Genomic DNA, 22,338 nt, shown 5'->3' on the forward strand with positions numbered 1-22,338 from the left:
GAAAGGAGAGAATGGGGTCTTTCCATAACTAGATCAATCTGAATGGTTTGTTCTACCAAGCAGCAACCATTACTTTCTTTTAATTAAGTCCCTATTCTTCTTTCAGAATGTTTTGGAACACAGTTGTTTTATGTGGTAATTTTATTTTTTCTGTTGCTGCTTTTAAAATAAAACAAAATATAATGCATCTGTTTAAGAGCAGTGATTATAGGAAGTGCTACATTTTAACAAAAGGGTGGCCTTTCCTTTAAGGAGGAAAGTTGGCCATTTCTAAATTTAGAAAACCATGTTTGGTCCTCAGGGAAAAAACTTTTATTCTATTTTTTTTATTACTTAAGCAGGTACATGCACATTTTCTGGGATATATTTTGAGAAAAAGGGAAATGTAACTTTTAATGCATTTATTTATACTTACTAAGTTTCTTGTACACAAAAAGAACTCTCAATTGCCTTGACTTTTCCTTTTTTAAATTACCACTGAATTAAAAAAAAAAAAAGCATACTGCTGTGTTAGTGACAGCCTGGGCCTTTGTCATGTAACTCTTAGAGAGGCATTTGAATCAAAACTAATTTTCTCTTTCTCTTTTTAAAGCAAATTTAGCAGAGCTCTTAGTGCATCTTCTCCAAAAAGGACCATTCCCAAAAAAACCGGCAAGGTAAATAGACTTAAATTTATAATGAACAGAGATGATATTTTCTATTCAAATAGTCTTTAGAAAAATTGATCAGGAATTTTTTTCTTCATTTATTTGTTGATGGGTTCCCTAGGCATCCTTATGCACTTAAGGCATTTAAATATTATCCTTTTAATAGATATTAACTGGTTTTTCAAAGAGAAGTTTAGAGATATGAGTATAGAACATGTTCATTTCAGAAATATTGTTCTGCCACTTTTTGTGTACATAGTCCCCATCAGGTGAAATTCATCAGCAGATGACCCTGGGCTGCAAGATCTGTGTGGATGCCTTGACTCGATTCAGGCCCTTATCTTTGTCTCCAGAAGATCTCACAGGGATGTCAGTTAATCCTCAAATCCCTCTTTTCCCTTTGATATTTAGTACTATATATGCAAATGGAGACTAGGTATTCACTTGCTTGCAAAGGTTAAAATGTGACAGCTTTATTAATGAATAGAGCATTTCATCAAATAGGATAACATTTACATTAAAGGTGAAGGTTAATCATTTATTAACTTAAAGGACACCCTCTCCATTGCAGAGAAGTGTCGGTGAGGGAGAAGCTGCAGTACTCTCTTCCTAGCTGCCATTCATAGATAGCTGTGAACCTCAGCTCGCTCCCTCAGATCCACTAGTTTTCCAAAGGTGGCCTTTCCCAGAGGAAGATATTTATGACCTTAATCTATATCCTGTTAAGGGCTGACCTGATGTTTGGGCCATTGTCCCAATTTACTCTCTACTCCTCATGTTGTACGTCACTGAACTATTCTAAGAGGGTTTAGAAAGTTTAATATTCTACTAAAAACTACTAAAATGTTATGCTGTGGACAAGTTTCTTGGTATACCAATAGGCATAAATACATGGATAAATGTTTATGTAGAAGTGTTTGGGGGCAAGTTTACTTAATTGCATTGGGAAACAGAGATAATAATAATATCTACCTTACAAAGAGTATTGATAGGATTAAATGAGCGAAAGCCCTTAGCACAATGCCCAGCACATAGCAGGTTGCTCAATAAACACAAAATACTAAAAATATTGTGTAGGGAAGGTGCTCTTTGTACTAACCAGTTTGCAAGGGGATAGAGGGAATTGTATCTACATCCATGGAGGCCCTGATTGGTACAATTTGGTTCCTGTGCAACCTCTGTAGTGCCCATCTTGCACACACAGAATCTTTTTATTTTGCAGTTTTCTCAGAATATTAACTAGAACATATGGTCCATGAGAACAGGCTCTGTGTCAGCCTTCCTCACTCTGTGTCCCCAGGGACAGACACAGAGCAGGTACTCAAGAAATATTTGTCAAATGAATGAATGAATGGATAGCCCAGTCTCAAACTATTCCCTGAAGGCTCACAATCTAAATTTAAAGCATTAAGAGATTCAGTGTCTTGGGTGTATGGGTGGTGGGGGAGTTGGGGCACAGTTACGCCCCTGTGCATGCAAAAGTGAGTAAGATGTGGCCCCTTCTAAAGAACTTTAAGGTAGCCAGGGAAGATCAGAAGAGAATACAAAGAACAGTTGTGCCCGGATGTGATAAATATTGCAGAGGCTCAGAGCACCGTGGGAGTATCATAGGACCCAGGCCTTCAAGGGGGCGTAAGCTTTGGCTAGAAACTGACAGGTGCTGCTGGAGAGGTTTCAGATGGAATGGCACAAGCCAAGGTCTGGGAGCTGGCACCAGCTTCCTTGAAGGACTAGGTGGGAGTTTGTTAGGGAGGAGAGTAGAAGTTAAGGCTGAAAATATAAGTTAGGCTCAGTTTCTGGATCACCAGTTAAGGAGTTCATTTGGCAGCCATGAAGACTTTTTGAATAATAACAATAATATCTTAAGTTGTATAGTGTATCCTTTCTTTACAGGCAGAAAAGGGAGGCAGCATGGCATTGGGGTTAACAGCATAGATTCTGGAACCAAGTGTTTTTTGGTTCAAACCCTGGCTCTGTGACTTACTAGCAGTGTGATCTTGAGTGAGGAACTTAGCCTTCCTGGGACTCATGTTTCCCCATCTCTAAAATAGGGATGATAATAGTACTTGCCTTATAGAGTAGTTGAGGATTACTGTGAGGTTAAATAAATTAGTATACATAACGCACTCAGAAGAGTGTGTGGCACATAAGTGCTATATAAGTGTCTACCGCTATTTAGTATTTTCAAACCCACTATGTCAGTGGTTCTCATACTTTGGCATATATCAGAGTCTTCCAGGGAGCTTGATAAAATACAAGTAATGGTGGTGTTTTGCTCTCCCTGTACTATCTTTCTAGGAGGTTTTGGCTATTTCTCCGAGGTTAACTTTCCCTTCCATACACCAACCCCCTAGGTAACCTTTATTCCTCAAAGCCTCCAAGATCCTTGGAGCATTGAAACACAAGTGTATGGGTGGAGAGTGGTCCTCCTGGGTTGGGTGGGGGCCTTAATGAGCAAAGTGCTGGCTATGAGCAGTTGGTGGGCTTTACCCGATGGTGAGAAGCCTGGCTGGGCCAATGCTGGCCAAGATGATGCTCGTTCTGGAGGAAGATTAAGGTCTCATCCAATCCAAAGGGTTCCTCTCCTTTCCTTCTCTTTCTTTACTTCCAAGAGGTAGGTGGGTGATTCTTGCTGTGTGTTGATGATTGGGGCGAGGTGAGAAAGACCTCAGGGTTCGAGTAAAAATTCACTGAGTATGTGGAGGAGGAGGGAGAGAGGGAAGGAACAAACAGGCTTCTTCTGAGAGCCCGCCTCCCCCCAATTCAGGGTATTATGAAAATTAGTAACATAGAGGTCAAATGGATCATACTGAATAAATGATGTATCATCTCAATGAGTATGTTTATTTTTAAATTTATTTATTTATTTATTGTTTTAATCGGGGTATAGTTGTCTTACAATGTTGTGTTAGTTTGTACTGTACAGCGAAGTGCAGTTCCCTGTGCTATACAGCAGGTTCTTACTAGTTATCTATTCTAAACATATTAGCAAACACAGATACTTTTCATTATCTCACTTCTGACAGATTCACAGCCCCCCACCTCACTCTAAATGGAAACCTATTGAATCAGAATTTTTCAGGGCGTTTAGATTTTTTAACAAGCTCCATAGTAATTCTCATGCAGACTTGAACTTGAGAAACATTTCTCTGTTAATCAGGTCCACCCAATAACTCTGAAATGTAGGCAGGTATGATTTTATCCTTCCTATTTTATTGATGAGGAAAATGAGGATCAATGACACTTAGATGACTTGTTCAGGGCTTGACTCCAGGTCTGACCCCAGGTCTCAGGCCATTTTCCTATACGAGGTCAAAGGATTTTGAGCAAAAGCATGGAGACTTAAAATAATCTGGCAGCTTTGGGGAGTAGGTTGGAGGGGGAAGCTCTTATCCTGAGGTTAATACTATTTAATTCTAATCAATTCAACAAATTTCATTGAGTTCTTTCTTTGCGCAGCACACTATTAGGACGTCCTCAAAACCGTTCCAGTGGGATGTAGGAATGGTATAAACCATCTACTTCTTGGTATTCAAAGTGGCTTCCTACTGCACTTATGGATGACTCAGTTATGATAGCCCTAAAATTTGGGTACTTGTTAAAAAGGGTGTGGTTAATTCCCCCCCACCCCGATATTACATTGAAGAACATTTTCTTTATGCAGATAACCTGCCCAAGAAATTCAAAGACCAATTTTAAACTATTTCTTAACTACCACCATCCTCCAATTCCTTTCCAATCCTGTACCCCAAGAAGGAAGCAAACATAATACTCTCTATTGCATTAGTAGGAAACTCATATTTAAGGAGCACCACATTTAACTGGGCAGAAAGCCTCTTGTATGTCCAGCGAGATTCCTCACCAGTTGCACAGCTGTCTCTCCTATGGTTCTTGGCTCATTCCTTATGTGCAAGTTTTTAATGCCAACATGTACCAGTCCTAAAGGTTTGTCTCACTCACTTCCTATAGAGTGTAATTTACTTATTTTCATATCCCCCTATAGCGTTGCTCATAGTAGTGCTTAATGAATATTTGTTGAATGGATGTAAGAATAAATAAGACATAGGCCCAGAACAGTCCTCAAAAATAGGTGGCAGCATTGGAAAAAATTGTATATGATTTAAGGAGTAATTAATAGTATTTCATGCCACAAAAATCTTTTCTACAATTTGTCGTGCTGCCTGAAGTTCTTCCATTGGTATTTATTCTATTATGTCTTGAAGACCTTTTGATTTTCAAAAGTATCCTATTAGAAGAAATGGACCTCTGGGTTCTGACAGTATATTGTCTGGTAGGTCTTCTTCTCTCATAAAACATAAGAATAAGCACTAAATGAATGGCACAGACAATTGTCCTGCAGGGAAGAGAGAGTGTAGCCTGGAGTGCCAAGAAAAGGGAAGAACTTGGCTTTGAAAGGACTTCGTTTTCAGAGGCAGAGAGGAGGAGGGAGATGTAGGCTGAAGGGAGCAGCAAAGATCCCCTGGGGAATGAGTCTTCAGGCATCCTTCTCAAAGTTGGTATCACTGATTTTTCATTTCTCATTGCTGAATTTTTTATAGGTTTCTTTTTCAGGAAAAAAACAGTCGTGTCCTAACTGGGTTTTCCAGACCTTGGTTATAACTCTCATTGCTGTGATGGCATTTTGGTAAGAAAAACATCAGTGTTGTGCTGTGTCAAGCTCTTTTTCTCTTCCCATCTTCCTTTTCTCGCACATGAACTGGGGACTGACTTTCTATTTACTTTGAAGACAAGGAGCCCTTTAAACCAGGCATTGGCCTTTGATTTAGCTTAGAGATACGGGAGCCCTTTATAAACTCATACTTTGAAGAAAAGAAGCACAGGCTTTCTGTTCTTAAATATGAGATGAAGGATGATCTTTTTTTTTAATCAACTGATATTTTTTACCAGTTCCCTGTGCCTTTCGTGTGTGTGTGTGTGTGTGTGTGTATCTTTTTTAGTCTTGCAAATAACTTTCTCAAAATCTTTGCTCTCCTTCCTATATACTTAGGCGAAAAGAGTGAGTAGGTACAATCCACTCTCCCATGGATATTCATATTATTAGAATTCTTCTGGATTTTATACCAAAAGAGACTGAGATTACCCCAAGATATGCAATATGATGAAATTGTAGCCAAATGTACTAAGCAGTTAAAGCAAATACATTTGCTATGCAAGCATTGCGTGCCTTTTGACTGCCATCCCTCCTTCGCAGGGAGGAGGGGTCATCCTTTACTGGGATGAGAAGTCTTTATCAGGTCTCTGGTCTTCAGGCTCGTGCTGCTGCTATGATGGCTCCTCAGCCTTTGAGCCCTGGTCATCTTTCCTGTGTCCTCCTTGCCTTCTTGTTTTTGGTCTGTTTACATGGTGGAAGGGGTATTTATCTATCCCTCCAGAAATGCTTTGTTAGTGTGGAAAAGGACTAGCTTCTGGGCCTTGTCTCAGAAGATACAGTTACCCTCAGAGGCTAAGTAAGGGATGGTCCCAAGGATGCTTCCAGTTCCTTGATCTAAAGCAGCTTCTCAGTTATAGGAGACATTGTGGGTCTCTCTGTACCCTTCTCTCCCCTCAGCATTTTAACTTTTCACTTGCTACTGCCCACTGCAGGAAGCATCCCCAAGTATTTGACACCACTACATAGAATTCCCATTAGAAGCTGGTGTACTTTTCTCGCTCTCCTAAGTGAACTTGTCTTCTTCTGGGATTCCCAACTCAGGAGAGTGTGAGCGTCTACTTTTCACAGGCATGCTTAACATTCTCTAGAGACACAGATTCCCATGAAAATCCAATGCAAAGCTTATAGGAAGTCTAATTTTGATATGAAGAGACTGCTTTTTAAATGTGCTTATCAGATCTTATGAATTCCAATGTTGTTGACCTCTAAGACCAGAAATGGGAGGTATTGGGCTTATTGTCTTGTTTCCGGCCTGTGGTGTACCTGAGAAGTGTCAAAACCCTAAAGAAAGAAGCAGATGTCCGTTTCATTCTATGATCCTAGAAGTTGCCCGGGCCATGCAATGATGCAGATGGCAAACAAATCAGAAAGAGTATTTAAGGATTAGTAATAGGGAGATAGAAAATGGGAAATGTGGGAGAACAAAGTCAGGGAGACTGGACCACAGCAAGCAGTTGCCAGGGCGACGCCGCAGATTCTGTCTAACGGCATCTTTGGAGCTCAGCACCACTTTTCCCAGGCAGGGCTGTGCTCGCTGGGCAGTAACCAGCTGCTGCTGAGAACACTCTGGGGATCCTTTCTTCATGAGCAGAATTCAAATGTGTGGCACATTTCTTTGTGTATATTTAATGATGGTAAATCCACTACCTTTGATGGGGAACAAGATATCAATACTAATGAGGAGTTGAGTCTAGAGAACCAGATGTGACATCAAGCCGGCAAGAGGTCAAGTAAGGTCCCCTGTGTCAGGCCCAGCACACGGCAGGATTGTAGAGAGAGTTCTAGAGACACCCTCGAAAGAGGAGAATGCTGAGTGTTTGGATGTGTGAGCAATATTGGGAAGAGCTTCCCAAAGCTCAGGACCTTTAAGGTAAGCTTCCTTTTGGTTATATAAGTTCTGATAATCGGGGGGAAAGATACACTCATTATTTTGAAGTCATGTAGTGTGGAAATGGATGCTTTATTGTACTTTTTTCCTTCCTCTGTCCAAGTTGGTGTATTGTGCTCTGAAAAGACAGGCAGCAGGAAGATGTCAGAAGCGGCCAAAGGGTTTGGCACCTACTGCTGACTAAACCTGTGTGGCCTTTCATTTCCCAACACCACAGTGTGGACGCCCTCCACCGGGGGGATATGAACTGTGCTCTGAGTTTTGCCTGCAAGGAGCAGAGGGCTGCCTCCAGTGAGGCTTCCTGCTTCCTCTTGTAATCTTCCACTAGTGACAGACGTTTCTGAGACAGCTTGCCAGGGCCAGGGGGCTGCTTTGTGGAAAAATCCGTCAGCCTGGAGTAGCCAGGGAGCCTCTGAGCTCCAGGAAGATTGGGGGCTTTTTCTCACCAGGGCTGAGAAGCAGAACTGTGCTGGCTTCCATGGTGCTTCTGTCAGCCCTGGCCGCCCGCCCCCTCCTCTCCCATCTGTGTGGCCTGGGAGAGGACATCTCTGGCCAGCTGGTTGTGTGAAATATATTGGCATCAAATCTGCCACATAACTCTTTCTTTCTTTCTTTTTTTTTTTTAACAGTGGCTTGACAATAGTCTCCCTTTACATACTTAGCTTAAAAGATCAAGACCGATGTACCCCAAGTCTCCCTTCGAGGTGAGAATTCCAGTCTTGTTTTCCTTTGGGGAGAAGGATTCTTGAAGGCCTCTTTCATTAATTATTTTGTTCTCCTCCTCCAGCAACCTCACCAGCTCCCAGGATCCGGCTCTGCCACCCACAGCTTCCCCCTTGGGTAAGATCGTCACATTCCTCACCCTCAAACCCAGCCTGGGTTTCATGTGAATTGTCAATAGAAGAACCAGCCTTTCAGGTTAACCTCGTCACTTTCCTCCCCTCTGTCCAATGCCTTGCAGCACCTAATACATCTCTGGCAACCACACAACCCCCCTTCCAAGTACCAGAGATCACTTTCTGTGAGATCCTGCCATGTCAGGAGACTTATTGCTGTCCCATCTGGGGAACAAGAAGAGTCCTCTCAAGCCCTGTGCAAAGACAGCCCAAGGAGAAGGAGCCCCATCAGAGGCCATGGGCAGGTAAAGAATGTTCAAAGAGTAACTAGTGCTTTGAACCTGAGGTTTTTCCCTTCTCACTATCTACTTGGATAGTCTGTTAATGGTTCCACTCTTCTATTTGGGGTGGCAAGATCTTTGAAAACACAAATACACAAACTTGTAATCACTTACAATCTTGAGTTCCCCACCCAGGGATGAAATTTTGGTTGATTCAAGTGAAAGGGTCTCATTTGTTCATTGCCAACCAAGATAGTAATAGTAGCACAAGAGAAGTAATTATGTGAGGATGGGTAGATCTTTTGGCTCACTTAGAACTTATAAAATGATGTGGCATCTGGGCTCTCTGCCCAAACCAAGTAGGGCAAAATGTAAAAGGCTTTGAAGATTCTAATGAGTTCAGGGTAAGCTTTAAGTCCCTGAAAAAGGCTTCCACTTTCAGATTATCTTCTTCCTCCTCCTTGGGTGGGACACAGACACACACACACAGACACACAGACACACACTGATACTCTTTAAGTAACAGAATTTTCATGTTAAAAAAATTGGGACTTCCCTGGCGGTCCAGTGGTTAGGACTCTGCGCTTCCACTGAAGGGGGCACGGGTTTGATCCCTGGTCTGGGAACTAAGATCCCGCATGCTGCACGGCCAAAAAATAAATAAATAAATAAATAAAATTATGGAAACTTGATCAAGGACTAAAAGTGTAATTATCTCTGTAAGATCAAATACTGTACATCCCAATGTATACTAAGTTATTATTGTTTCTAGAAATCTCCTTCTGTATATACACATTTTAACAAGTGTCTAAAATAATGATGATGATGATGATGCTAATAATAACAATACATACATATCAGTGTGACTTATCAGTTAAGGTGCTGTGGTAACAACTCCCAAATCACTGTGGCTTAATGTGACAAAAATTTATTTGACTCTCTCTATATGTCAAATGTCGGTCAAAAGAGGGATCTTGTTCATCATGCCATTCAGGACTCAGCTGATAGAGACTCCTTCTCAGTATATATTTCCACAGCCTCTATACAGGTGGTAAGAGGACGGGGCAAATTGTGCACTGGCTCTTACAGCTTCCATGTGGGTGTAACACAAGTCACTTCTGCTTACATGTTACTGGCCAAAGCAAGTGACATTGGTCATGTCTAATTTAAAAACAGTTGGTGAAGCGCAGACCCAACACATGCCTGGAAGAAGATGAGCCAGAATATTTTTGAGTAGACCTGATGACTAATGACATGTAGACTATGGTCAGTGGTTGAAGTTTGGGGGCAGGAATGTAATTTCCTTTGATATTATTTCATATTCGAGGCTTGAATAAATAACTTCTACAAATCATCATCATCACCATCATCAGTAACACCACATAATGAGGTATTACTGTTGTATGCAAGGCACTGTCATAAGTAGGCTACATGAGTAAGTCCTTTAGTCCTCACAAGCTTGAAAGATAGGCACTGTTATTATCCCCTTTTTTTCCAATGAGGAAGCTAAGCTATCCCCCGCACCTATAGGAGGCAACGCTTGTAGTGTTTTTCTCATGAAAGCAATTTTTCATTGAACTTGGGAACAGATGCATCACTACAGAGTGAGGATAAAAGTTCAATTTGAAGGAAGAAATTTTCAGTTTCAGTGATCATATCCTCCATAGTTTTAAATATGGAAAAATCCATTACTGTCTCAGAAATCCCCCAGAACCTTCCTTCCTTTTTTTTTTTTTTTTAAATTTTACTTATTTTATTTTTGGCTGCGTTGGGTCTTCGTTGCTGCGCGCGGGCTTTCTCTAGTTGCAGCGAGTGGGGGCTACTCTTCGTTGTGGTGCGCGGGCTTCTCATTGCGGTGGCTTCTCTTGTTGTGGAGCACGGGCTCTAGGCCCGCAGGCTTCAGCAGTTGTGGCTCACAGGCTTCAGTAGTTGTGCTTCTCGGGCTCTAGAACACAGGCTCAGTAGTTGTGGCGCACCGGCTTAGTTGCTCCGCGGCATGTGGGATCTTCCCGGACCAGGGCTCGAACCCGTGTCCCCTGCATTGGCAGGCGGATTCCTAACCACTACGCCACCAGGGAAGCCCCCTTCCTTCCCTTTTTAAAGCACATGGAACCTTGTGGCTGGTAAACCTTTTCCTTACCTTGGGAGTCCACCTTGGTGTCATTTTCTGAGAACAGTCCTCAGATGAGACCATCTCACCCATGTGAGGTGGATAACAATGAATCCTGAACAGGAAGAGGTTGGGAACTGGCCCAATCTTCATTTTCGAAAAGTTTTTTGACCTTTGAGCAAATTCACTCCTATAGCAACCAGCTCTTCACATCAAGGGGATACTGGGAAGAGTAGCCCTTATCAAACCACATGAAGGTTTATTGCCATCTTCTCTGGGACAATGAGTGTCTGCTCATCTTATGTTTCCATAATGATGAGAGACACTGAAGAGACTCCCAAAGAAAGAAGATTTGCTCCAAGGTGTCTGGCTGTGTCCTCCTAGACACAACTATCAGCTTCTCTGGCTAAAAATGGAGTTTAAATTCTGCTTTATCAGGCTCTCTGACACACTGGGAAAGTTGTTCCCTCTTCCCTCTTTCAACTTAAGAAAAAAAACTGAAAGGATTTAAATGTTCTATTTACTATAACCTTCAGGAAACTTGAAAACTCTGGGGGATTTAGAGTCATAGAAGGTCAGAGAGCAGCTACACCAGTGGCTCCCTGACTTTTTGACCCTGAGATTATGAATCCATTATGTTTTTACAATTATTTGAGAAAGTACGTAGAGGGAGAATGTAACTATAAATTCTGTTAAGCTTTTAATTGAATTATTTTTGTTAATTCAACAGCAACATTTGAAAAATGGTACAAATCTATGGGAGAGATTGTTACTTTTCAAGTCCACAGCCAACACCACAGACCCCTTTATGTAATCATCTGGGATTCCAAAGTCCCCAGGTCAGGAGAATCTCTGATTTATACCAATTTACCCATTTTATGACTGATGAAATAGACGCTCAGGACTTTGCTTAAGATTCTGCAGTGAATTATGAGCAAAGTAGAAATCGAAATCTGGGTCCCCTGTCCCCACCATTCTGCCTCCACTTATTTGGGCTCGGTGTGTGCATGTACCTGGGATCAACTCTAGAAGATGCTTGGTGTGTGCATGTACCTGGGATCAACTCTAGAAGATGCAGAAAGTATCTACTCTATGGCTCTAGAAAGCCCTTTCAGCACCCTCTGCCCCCTCCCCTTTGCCTATAGCCATTAAAAAAAAATGTTATGGAAATATAGTTGATTTACAATGTTGTGTTAGTTTCAGGTGTACAGCAAAGTGAGATAAAAATATATATAAGATTCTTTTCCATTATTTGTTATTACAAGATATTGAGTATAGTTCCCTGTGCTATACAGTAGGTCCTTGTTGGTTATCTATTTTATATATAGTAATGTGTATATTTTAATCCCAACCTCCCAAGTTATCCCTCCTCCCCTTTCCCCTTTGGTGCTGTAAGTTTGCTTTCTATGTCTGTGAGTCTCTGTTTTGTAAATAAGTTCATCTGTATCATCTTTTTAGATTCCACACATAAGTGATATCATATATTTGTCTTTGTCTGACTTACTTCACTTAGTATGATAATCTCTAGGTCCATCCATGTTGCTGCAAATGGCATTATTTCACTCTTTTTTATGGCTAAGTAATATTCCGCTGTGTGCCTACAGCCACTGAGCTGTTGTGCCCAGTGTGGGATATTTCTGGGGGCCTGAAGAAAAGCATTTCTCCTCTGCTGCCGCTCCATCTTTTGCCTCTGTCCAGGGCAACATATAACATCAGGGTTCCTAAATCCAAAAGAAGAGAAAACCAGGCAAATATTCTTTTCAACAAGATGTCTCTGAGGCATTTAAGACCAATTACAAATTTAAGAATAAAAATTTTTTAATTAAAAAGAACTTAGACTAACTCTCAGTGAGATGTGGAGTAATATCTAATAGTTTACCAAGCCCCAGAACACATTTATGAGCCTCCTTCCTGAGGCGTAAGACTACTAGTAAAATAAGTACAGGGAAATCAGCATTTTTATGACATGCTAAGCTCAAGCCATTATTCTTCCTTTGGGCCTAAGTTGATTGCTTAAAATGTCTTTCAGAAAGGTTATCCCCTCTTCTCACACTTAATAAAAGGTTTGCGTAAGACTAATAGGAAGTGGAAAGTGGGTATTTCAAAATATTCAGCTTCTACTCTGAGGAACTGAGTGTGATGCATCAGACTTTAATCTATGGAACCAATAAAGATTTAAATAGGCAGCAGAGTTAGATATTAAAAACTTAAGAGCCTGTGGGAAAAAGCATCAGTGGAGTTCTACAGATTTTAAGAGATTTGGTAAAGACTTTTAAAATCTCACAAAGCAAAAGGCATCTGTAATTCATGCTTATTTTGATTTGGAGACCAGACCTCTGAGAAGAGTCAATGATTGAAAGAAAATGTGTCCCCGTGTTAAAGGACTCAGTCGTCGATTGGTTGGGCTCATTGACTTTTTCTTGGCCTGAGCCTGTTTCAATCACGAAAGAAAAAGGTATCCAAGATGTATTGGGACGCAGCCATCAGCGCAGTTTTACAAGTAGTGCAATACACACATTCTACCACGACAGGATATACTTTGGTTGGACACCATCTTAAGTCTCTCCTCTCCAGAAGTTTCTAATTTAGTTTATGGGGAGATCTCATCTGCTGACTGTGAAATATATCTCCAACTTTACGATGGAAGCCACTGGGAATGTATATTAACTTTATAGGGAATATTGCTGGAAGGCACTTGTAAAATGAGAGCCACCCCTGTATGACTACAGGAGAATTTATGGTTTTCCAATAACCAGCCTTTCGGAATTGAGTAGTCTTGCCTCAGAGAAGTGACAAAGTGGAGGTGTTTTACAGGAGACTCAAAATTTATTTCCAATCTTGCTTTTGAAAAGCCATTTTCATAATTCTAAGCTGCAAGATTATCTCTCCTCAACTTCACCTTTTTATTACTGTTAAAAAACACTTTATCCCATTAGATGCTAAATCTTATCACAGGGTTCTATGTCTCCAGGAACCCAGAAATACACTTCTGTGGAAGTAAGGCAACTCTGTAGTTCTACTGCCAGACTTTACAATGACCTTTTTCCTGAAAATTCAGCAGGAAAATAGAACAAAAGGTAGGGAAAGAAAACAGACAGGATAGAGAAGTCAGGTTTCCCCTTCTCTTTATGCCTCATTTGCCTTGTAAATGAGCCTTCTATGGAAGCAGTCATAAGCAAAAGTCATAGCAGGAGACATGTGCTCGAAAATTACTATTTGAATAGCTGGAATCCAAGAAATCTGGAGGCCTTTTAGACTACATACATTTTTAGGTAAGGGGAAATATTCAATTTTCTAGAAAATCACCATATATCAAGGTCCATTTCTTCTTAAAGGGAAGCATCACGCTGGGGAGGATTTTCAGGAAACTTGCCTCGCCTTCAAGTTGTCTCACTCCCATTTGCTAACAGGATGAAGAAGCCCAGCTCCCCGAGTCCACTCCTACCATCCCTCTGTACCCATCCCCTAGGGGTGTCTCCTTTGAGTGTGGAAGAGGAAACATTTTTCTAGAAGATACATGATTGGCTTTCCCTCCTCTCTTCCTTCCTCTTTCCCTGACTCTCCTCCTTCCATCCTTCCACAGATGTGCAGTGAGTCCCACAGTTGAGCCTGGCATTGCCTTATGTGGGGATACAATAGTGAACAAGATGCACTCTTCCAAAAGCTCACAGTTCTAGACTAAGTGAACCAGCCCTTCCACTTAGTGTGAGAAGTACTAACCTGGACAGATACTTAGGAGCGACTAACCCCCAGAAGTCTGCACCGTTGCTTTGCTTTCTACCCTGAAATTCCATACAGAAACTTGTTTTAGCTCTTGTCTCTTTTTCTTTCCCATGAAAGCAGCACATATTGTTTTAACTTATGTCTCTTGTTAAATAAGGTTAACGTCTTTGTGTTTTGCCCAAAATTATATTGAAAAACATAGATATTTAATGAAAATGAAGGACTGCAATACAGAGTACATATACTTGAAAAAACATCTGCAAATTTAAAAACTGACTGCAAAAACTTTAAAATTCTTTTGTTAGGTTTGCTTAACAACTCACTAAATGGTTGCTTTTACCATCCACTTTAAAAAGATACATTTTTTTCCCATAGCCTTAACAACAGTCATCTGAGTGGTTACCTTTTCAACATTGCTTTTAAAATGCCTTTTCGGCTCTGACGGGTCATAACCACTCCCCTGGCCTCCTTCCCCACAGGCGAGCTCTGGCCCCATACCAGTGATTTGAGCCCTCTCCTCAGCTGGCTGCAGCTCAGTTTTTAACTTAAGCTCGCTTTTTTCCTGAGTGGATCACATTATGCTTGGAGTTATAGATTATTCAAAGAACGTTAGTAGAGGTTCCCTATTCTGGAGTTGTTGAGAAAGGGCAAAGATACGTGGAAAGTAACAATCCAGAGATAATGTGCCCTTTGGTACAGTGATAGAGAAGATATTACTGATTGATCACCACTTAGAGGATTCAGTAATAATACATGCCATGGCAGTGGAAGGGGGGGAGTTGTGAGCTGCAGTGATCTAATCCGGGATGGTGTCTTAGTTGGCTGGGGTTGCCATAACGAAATGCCACAGACTAGGTGACTTAAGCAACAGAAATTTATTTTCTCACGGTTCTGGAGGCTAGAAGTCCAAATTAAGGTGCTACCAGGTCTGGTTTCTTGAGGTCTCACTCCTTGGCTCAAAGATGGCCGCTTTCTCTCTGTGTCCTTACAAGGTCTCTCCTCCATGCAAGCAGGCCTCTTCATGTCCTAATCTCCTCTTCTTATAAGAATGCCACTCGGATTGGATTAGGGCCCACACTAACAGCCTCATTTTAATTTAATTATCACTTTAAAGGCCCATCTCCAAACACAGTCACATTCTGAGTTACCAGGGGTTAGGGCTTCATGCATAAGAACTTGGAGGACATAATTCAGTCCGAAACAGATGGCTTTTTGGAGAAGGGTGACAGTAAACTAGCTCTGTAAGAAATGGCATAGGGATGTGATGGGTTGAAAGGTGGGGGAAACATTCAACTGACAGAGACAAACTAGGGCACACACTGGGTTTCTTCTCATCCCGAACAAGCTTCAAGACTGACAGACTTTTTTCCTCTTCAGGAGACAGGAGCACATCATTCTTGGCAGGACAGGCGCTAACCAACCTTGACTGGGGGAGCGACTGTAAGTTTATATTTAAGTGACTTTCTTCTTTGGTTTTGTGGAGCCGGGCAGAATACTAACAAGCTGTGAAAGCATTACTGGAGTAAGGCACAGGGAAGGAGGCTGCACTCTGCCACAAACACCCGTGGGATTACGTTTCGATAATCGACGGATGCCTAACCATTAAGGAGGCATTAGAAATGGTTGCATACCGCTAGGCCTTTTGGTTTATCTTCATGGATTTTAATAATTTATTTGAACTTCCTGCTCTCTTCTTCTATTCTTCTGCTAAATTTTTAGTTGGTTTTCTGTTTTCTGATTTTTGTTGAATCTTTCTTTATTGGCCAGATTGCATATCACATTGCGCTCTCCATTTTCAATAAATTTCAATTTAGTAGGACTTCCATGATCCAGGCATTCTTTTGGATGTTATGAGGCTGTCTATTGGAGCTTGTTTTTTTTTTTTTTAGTTTTCTTAAAATTTACTGTAACAACAACAAAAGCCTTCTCCCCTTTCTTCTCCTTTTTTCCCCCCATTTGAATGCAAATGGAATCCATTTATCTAGGAAACTCTTGTTTCACATTCTGCAATTTGGAGCCTGCGCTGGAGCACAATGCTCTTTTTCTCTGCAGAAGAGTTTACTTTATTTCTTCTCAATTCAGGGATTGATACAACCATCAGTTCTATTCAGATTATGGAAATCCAGCAAATAATAGATCGTCGGTATTGCAGTAGAAGCCTCCAGTGCGGGTGGGTAAGCCTCCCCATTATCCCCTGATTGTTTCTGGAATTTACTCAGGGCTCTGGGTTTTTGAGACTGGAATGAAAGCTAATGCTACCCGGTAAAACCGATGTGTGCTTACATTGCTCCTTAAGTGAAAACACATTTGTTGTATGGTGGAAGAGGGAATCATAAAATGGTTGGTATTAGCAAATGTCAATAAACCACAGCTCCAAAGATTACAGTCTCCTGGTTTAATGGGTAAGTCCAAAGCTAAAAGCTTAGGGGGCAGCTCTGTGGCTGACTCTCTGAGGCCACATACCATAGGCACAGAGCTGTTAGTTAATTTTATAGAAAAGAAAGACATTATTACTGATGGCTCCAAGTTATGAGTGACCTGACATTTGTATATTTTAATAACAAGGGATATCATTATTTTAATTGCTGAAAAAATATAGCTTATCCTAACCTTTTCAGTTAAGAGAAAAAAATCTGGGTACTGCAGAAGTTATCAGCAATGTTCATCTCTAGTGTATCGCCTGCATCAAGGTAACAATGCATCTAGACGCATAGAGGGCAAGCATAGAAGCTTCAGCAAACACAATACGCAAGCTGTAGTCATTAAGAATAAGGAGTTATTTTTTCTTTATTTGATCAGTATTTACTGGTTTAGTTAAGCCTGCTAATATTTAAGCCTGCTAGGTTAAAGGCAAGGCTGTGTATTTTGAATTGGTGCCACAAATCCTATGGATTCTCAGCCTTATTTCTTTTTCAGCCTAATGTACCTTAAGCTTCAGGCTGATGGTCCTGACTTTTGAAAATAACCTGTATGGTGCTTTATGATTTGTTTATGACCTTTACATTCATTATCTTATTGAATTCTCACAAAATCACACGAGGTTGGTATTATCCCCATTTTGCCATTACAAAACTTGAGGCTCAGTGAGCTTGAAAAAGTCAGAGACAGACATAATTGGTTTGGTAGAATGATGTGATGAAGAGTGAGATGATTTGGGTTCAAATTCCAGCACTTTGACAAGATGTTTATTCTCCCTGCATACCTGTTTCTCATCTGTAAGATGAGGATACTTACTAGCTAAGGAGTTGTGTTCCTGGAAAGCACACAGATGTTGGGAGGCACATAGTAGGAAATGAATTCTATTTACCTAAGCTTCCTCCAGTAGGACAAAGTCCTCCTGATCCCAGTTCAGATCTATTGCTTTTATTTTTGCTTTCTTATTTTTAACAACCCAGTTTAATATTCATTAATGGAAATTTAAAATGATTGGCTCTTTTCCCCATTTATCAGGTTTTAAGTTATTTCTCCATATAATTCAAGGGATGGCCAGTCATAAGAACTTGTATTAGATACAATCAGCCTTTTTGCTAGAGTTTTCATTACAATATGAATCAATGGAACTCCCCCCTTTCCCCAAGCATCCCTAGTCAAGGGCAGGAGGAATGTCTGTATAAGCATTTCTGTCTTGCAGTTTTCTCCATTACTAAATGGTAATTAGGACTATAATAATTTTAGTTGATTCCAGTTCTGAAAGTACATGATATTTCCTGCTAATGTTGCCTAAAAGGGAGTGGTTTACTGTAAAAAAGCTGGTATTTATTATTTCCAATTTTCCTTTCCAGAGGGATTGTTAGTTTGAGGACTTTGCCTCATTTGTCTTCTGAAATCTGTATCTCCTTAAGGGGAACTGAAGTCATTTCCTATTTGTTTAGTTTTGTGCATTTGGTCTGGGATTTGACTTTCTGTCATTTCTTCTGTGTATTTTAACAAACCATAAATCTTTGTGGTATATTTCATATATAGTAAGATCCAAAAGAGATCACTTTGAAATTTGACAGGTATGTCTTTGAAAAACATGAAACTATGCCATGTTAAACTTGATTTTCTGTATCTGTTACGTATTATAGAATATTTCACAGTTTACACAGTATACAAAAAGTAGAAAAAAGCCTTTTGAACCCTTTCCTGAGTATTTTGATTTGTATTTTTTTTCCCATAATTAGGTCTGGAAATTACAATTACCATATTCCTGTTAATAAGTACACACCCACCAATGTCAAATTCTCTCTGGAAATCAAGTAAGTGCATAGCTGTAAAAGACAATTCTGTTTTTATCATTATTTGAATAACAATACTGAATTTCCTTCACAATTTGATCAATAAGTTAGGAGGTGGAAAGTTATCAGTTAAAGAATAATGGTTGGGTTGAGAGTTAGGCCAGCTTGAGGGAGGGGTTTTCAAAATGAAGGTTGGGACCTTCCAGGCTCCCTCCAGTGGAATGGAAAGGCTCTGTGCTGTATACTCATACCTACAAAGTGACAGTGACCCTGGGTTTGATGCTCTCAGACTGCCCCTGGCTGTGTCCCTTTGAATTGGGGTGGGAACTAGAGTAATAGTGTGGCCCTGGCCCCTGGATGTGGGGGGCTGCACATTTTTGTGAGCTTCTGGGAGCAATGCTAATGCAGACACCACCCCCTCCCCGAAGGGAGTTGAAAAAAAGAAGTCAGAGTTTGGAGGTGGGAAGACCAGTGTTCAGATTTTGTCTCTGTCACTTACTAATTCTGTAATCCTGGGGAAACCACTTATCCTCTCTGAGCTACTGTTTATTCATTTGTAAGATGTGTTTGACATTATACCATAACAAGGAGAGCTGCTGTGAGAATCACAGATAATAACAGTGAAATTAATAACTACCATTTGCTGAGCACAGACTATATGCCAGATACTCTACAGTTTACTACTGGGTCATATAATCCTCTCAACAACCCTTTTCAGATGGGAACACTTAGTTTAGAGAGGTCAAAAAGCCTGTCCCGAAACTCATAGCGAGTAAGTGGTGGAGCTGGGCTTCAAATCAGCCCTTCCTTTTAACCATCACTTTCCTGCCTCCCCAGTGACATGAGATATTTAAGAACATTGCCCCTTCCTGGCACATAGCAGGCACTTCATATTATGACTGCCTTTCCTCCCAAAATCACAAAACTCTAATTTAATCTATTTTATCAGCTATTTAAAATAATTATGGTACTTTAAGACTTTTGCAGAAATTACGCAGTGAGATACTCACCGTGAAGACAGATGGTGTTTATTTTGTGTCTCTTGATGTTAGTTTCTCCTTTGTCCCTTCCACATTTCCTCTCTTCTCCCTTTCCTCTGTCCTCCCCACTTTCCCTCTGCTTCCCCAGCTCTGTTACTCTTCCTCCATCAGTCCCTCCCCCATCCCCACCCCATCTCTTCCTCTGTTTCACTCAGACTTCATACTCCTTCTCTCATCCACTTTGCTTCTACAATGAGCTAATGACACAAGCCAACTGCTTGCCTTGGAAAGGTTTGTTTCAAGCAGCTAAAATTCCATGGCTCAGAACCCACCATATTTACAGGCAGAGCAAAAGCTAAATGTACTATTCTCTAGCACTCCCTGAGCAACCTGGAACAGCGTTTCCTCATTCGTTCCTAGCTTCGATGGAGGGAAATAAGTGAAGAGGTATATCCCCTGAAGTGGCAGAAGGTCATCTTGAACCACTAAATCAGGCTTTTTAGATTAAGAACCATTTTTTTCTAACATGGGTGATCTTAAAATAACACATATACTCAACCGAGATTGTAGGTTGTCCCACTTGTGCAAAAATATTGTTTCCAAAGACAGATGGATCTCACCCTCTTGATGATGATTCTTGGGCCAGCCTCCAGAGAAGAACCATTCTTTCTGACAGGTCTTCCACCCTGATAGCTTGAAGAGCTTATAATTCCTCACAGGGCTCACCTGCACATCCCTACCTGTGTTGTTTGCCTCTCTGATTCAAACAATACCTACCCAGAGCAGGAGTCTGCAGAATCTGAAATCCTGTAAACTTCAGATGGAAGCAAATTCAGCTGCCAGTGAAAAGAGAAGGAATACATCCAAAAATTATTTTAAGATCTAGGGAGATAAGAAATTCTGATGTTGAGGTGATTTAAGTCATTAGATTAGGTTTTAGAGACTGTCATATGTTATCTCAGTTTTAGTTTTAGTCAGTTCCAGGCTACTATAACAAGAATCCCATAGACTGGGTGGCTTAAACCACAAACATTCATTTCTCACAGTTCTGGAGATTGGGAAGTCCAAGATCAAGGCACTAAGAGATTCGGTGTCTGGTGAGCGTCCACTTCCTGGTTGATAGGTAGCCGTCTTCTCTCTATGTCCTCACATGTCAGAAGGGGCGAGAGACCTGGGCTCCTTTTTATAAGGGTACTATTCCCGCTCATGAGGGCTCCACCGTCATGACCTAGTCACTTTCTAAAGGCTCTGCCTCCTAACACCATCACATTAGAGGTTAAGATTTAAATATACAAATTTTGGAGAGGACACAAACATTCAGTCCATAACAGTAGTCATCTGAGATTGAGATTCTGTTATAATGAGATGTGAACTAGTATATTGGCATCCGTGAGCTTTGTGTAATAACATGCCTATTTGGAACTTTGAATGGATTTCCAAGTTATGTTCCCATTAGTCCCTCTTCTTATCAAGATGTAGCCTAGTGGGAGCTGGTAACTTCTTTTCCATTTGCCCTTTCTTTTCTTTGTCTCTTGAAGCACAACAGAGCCATTGATAGTCTTCCAGTGCAAGTTCACCCTTGGAAATATGTGTTTCCGTAGTAAAAGGGAAGCCAAAGGCATGCAAAGCCACCAAGAAGTCTCCCAGGAGATGACACAGGTAACGTTTTCCAGCTCCTCAGCATTCTGTCCCCATTCTAGAAGTGTGCCTACAGTTGTGGCACAGCCTCTGTTCCTGAGAGAGAGGCCATGAGCCACAGGCGAATGTTTCCCTCTGCTGACTCTGATCACAGGGCTTTGTTCAGCATCTTCTGTGCATCCTTCAGAAGCTGCAGACTTTTCCAGCAACACCATCAAAAGCTGTTGTCACAAATACCTCTCCTACAGCAGTCAAAGGAATGCTTTTTCAGCCTATGTTCTTTCCAACTTGAGTGTAAAATATAGTTATGAAATGGATCTCTCTTTCATTCATTATTTAGGGATATCAGCACATTTGGAGGCTCCCTGCAGCCCCATTCTTTGACAGCGCATACCATTTCCGGGTAGCTGCACCGGTAAGCTCTCTTTTTTTCTTTTTCTTTTCAGTGAGAAAGAAATGGGCCATTAAATAAATAAATAGATAAATAAATAAATAAACTTTAGCTACAATTAATTCTTACATTAATCATTCTCTCTTTTCTTTTCCCCCTTGTTCTGACAGGATTTAGCTGACTGTTCAACAGATCCTTATTTTGCTGGGATATTCTTTACAGACTACTTCTTTTACTTCTATCGACACTGTGTCTAATTTATTCAAGTTTGTTTGGGGACTTTACCAAAGAAAAATACTCAAATACAGTTAACGGAAACTTGTAACCTCTTGCAACTTCTTTCTTCTCTTTGTAAAACATTCACATTTATTGCTAAAGGGCTTTTTCCAGGCTTTGGCTTCCAACAGTTTTGAGACATTAATGAGGAGAATAAAGTGTTTGCTGGAACTTGAGATAATGTGGTGTTTGATTTTGCCATGACTATGAGGAAAACGTTTCCTGGAGTAAACAGCACTGTTGGATTTGAAAATACTGCTTCTGTTACTAAGGAAGCTGTGAAGTCAAAATGGGTAGGTTTAACTTTACTTTGTCTTAATGTATCTCAGTGCTTTTGAGAAAAACAAAAAGGCTTATTTCAGCCATGTCAACTTGGACCCACTAAACACAGACTCTTGAGAATTTGTGATAACCATATGTGTGTTGTTGGGGGGAGGGGTGGGTGGTGTCCGATGCTGAGCTCCCGTTTAGGCAAACTATTGCTATGTGAATGCATGTGTGTGTGCACGTGCATGCACACTACATATACTAGCGTAGAGAATGTAGCTTGCTAATAAATTGGGTTTAAGAAAAATAATTGCAGTTCTACTTTGTAAGGTTTGATGGATGCTAACTTTCTGCATCCTCTTGGGAAGCACTAGCTTGTGACAAGTCCTTTAAGGTAACCCAGACAGTCTAG

General features: G+C 40.8%; 1 protein-coding gene across 1 annotated transcript in view; it reads left to right on the plus strand.

The window, feature by feature from the left end:
• The window catches only part of MYRFL (myelin regulatory factor like), a 116,250-nt gene extending 94,259 nt beyond the window's left edge, over window positions 1-21,991 (plus strand). Inside the window, exons 15-25 of the mRNA XM_036865349.1 lie at window positions 593-656; window positions 5,207-5,292; window positions 7,837-7,911; window positions 7,995-8,047; window positions 8,169-8,348; window positions 15,535-15,597; window positions 16,240-16,327; window positions 18,321-18,395; window positions 20,893-21,013; window positions 21,333-21,407; window positions 21,554-21,991. Of these exons, the coding sequence (XP_036721244.1) occupies window positions 593-656; window positions 5,207-5,292; window positions 7,837-7,911; window positions 7,995-8,047; window positions 8,169-8,348; window positions 15,535-15,597; window positions 16,240-16,327; window positions 18,321-18,395; window positions 20,893-21,013; window positions 21,333-21,407; window positions 21,554-21,640 (967 nt within the window). The 3' untranslated portion in view covers window positions 21,641-21,991. The remainder of the gene's footprint in view (window positions 1-592; window positions 657-5,206; window positions 5,293-7,836; window positions 7,912-7,994; window positions 8,048-8,168; window positions 8,349-15,534; window positions 15,598-16,239; window positions 16,328-18,320; window positions 18,396-20,892; window positions 21,014-21,332; window positions 21,408-21,553) is intronic.
• The last annotated feature ends 347 nt before the right edge of the window (window positions 21,992-22,338 follow it).

Source organism: Balaenoptera musculus, chromosome 10 (assembly GCF_009873245.2).
Source record: "Balaenoptera musculus isolate JJ_BM4_2016_0621 chromosome 10, mBalMus1.pri.v3, whole genome shotgun sequence".
NCBI classification, from domain to species: Eukaryota; Metazoa; Chordata; class Mammalia; order Artiodactyla; family Balaenopteridae; genus Balaenoptera; species Balaenoptera musculus.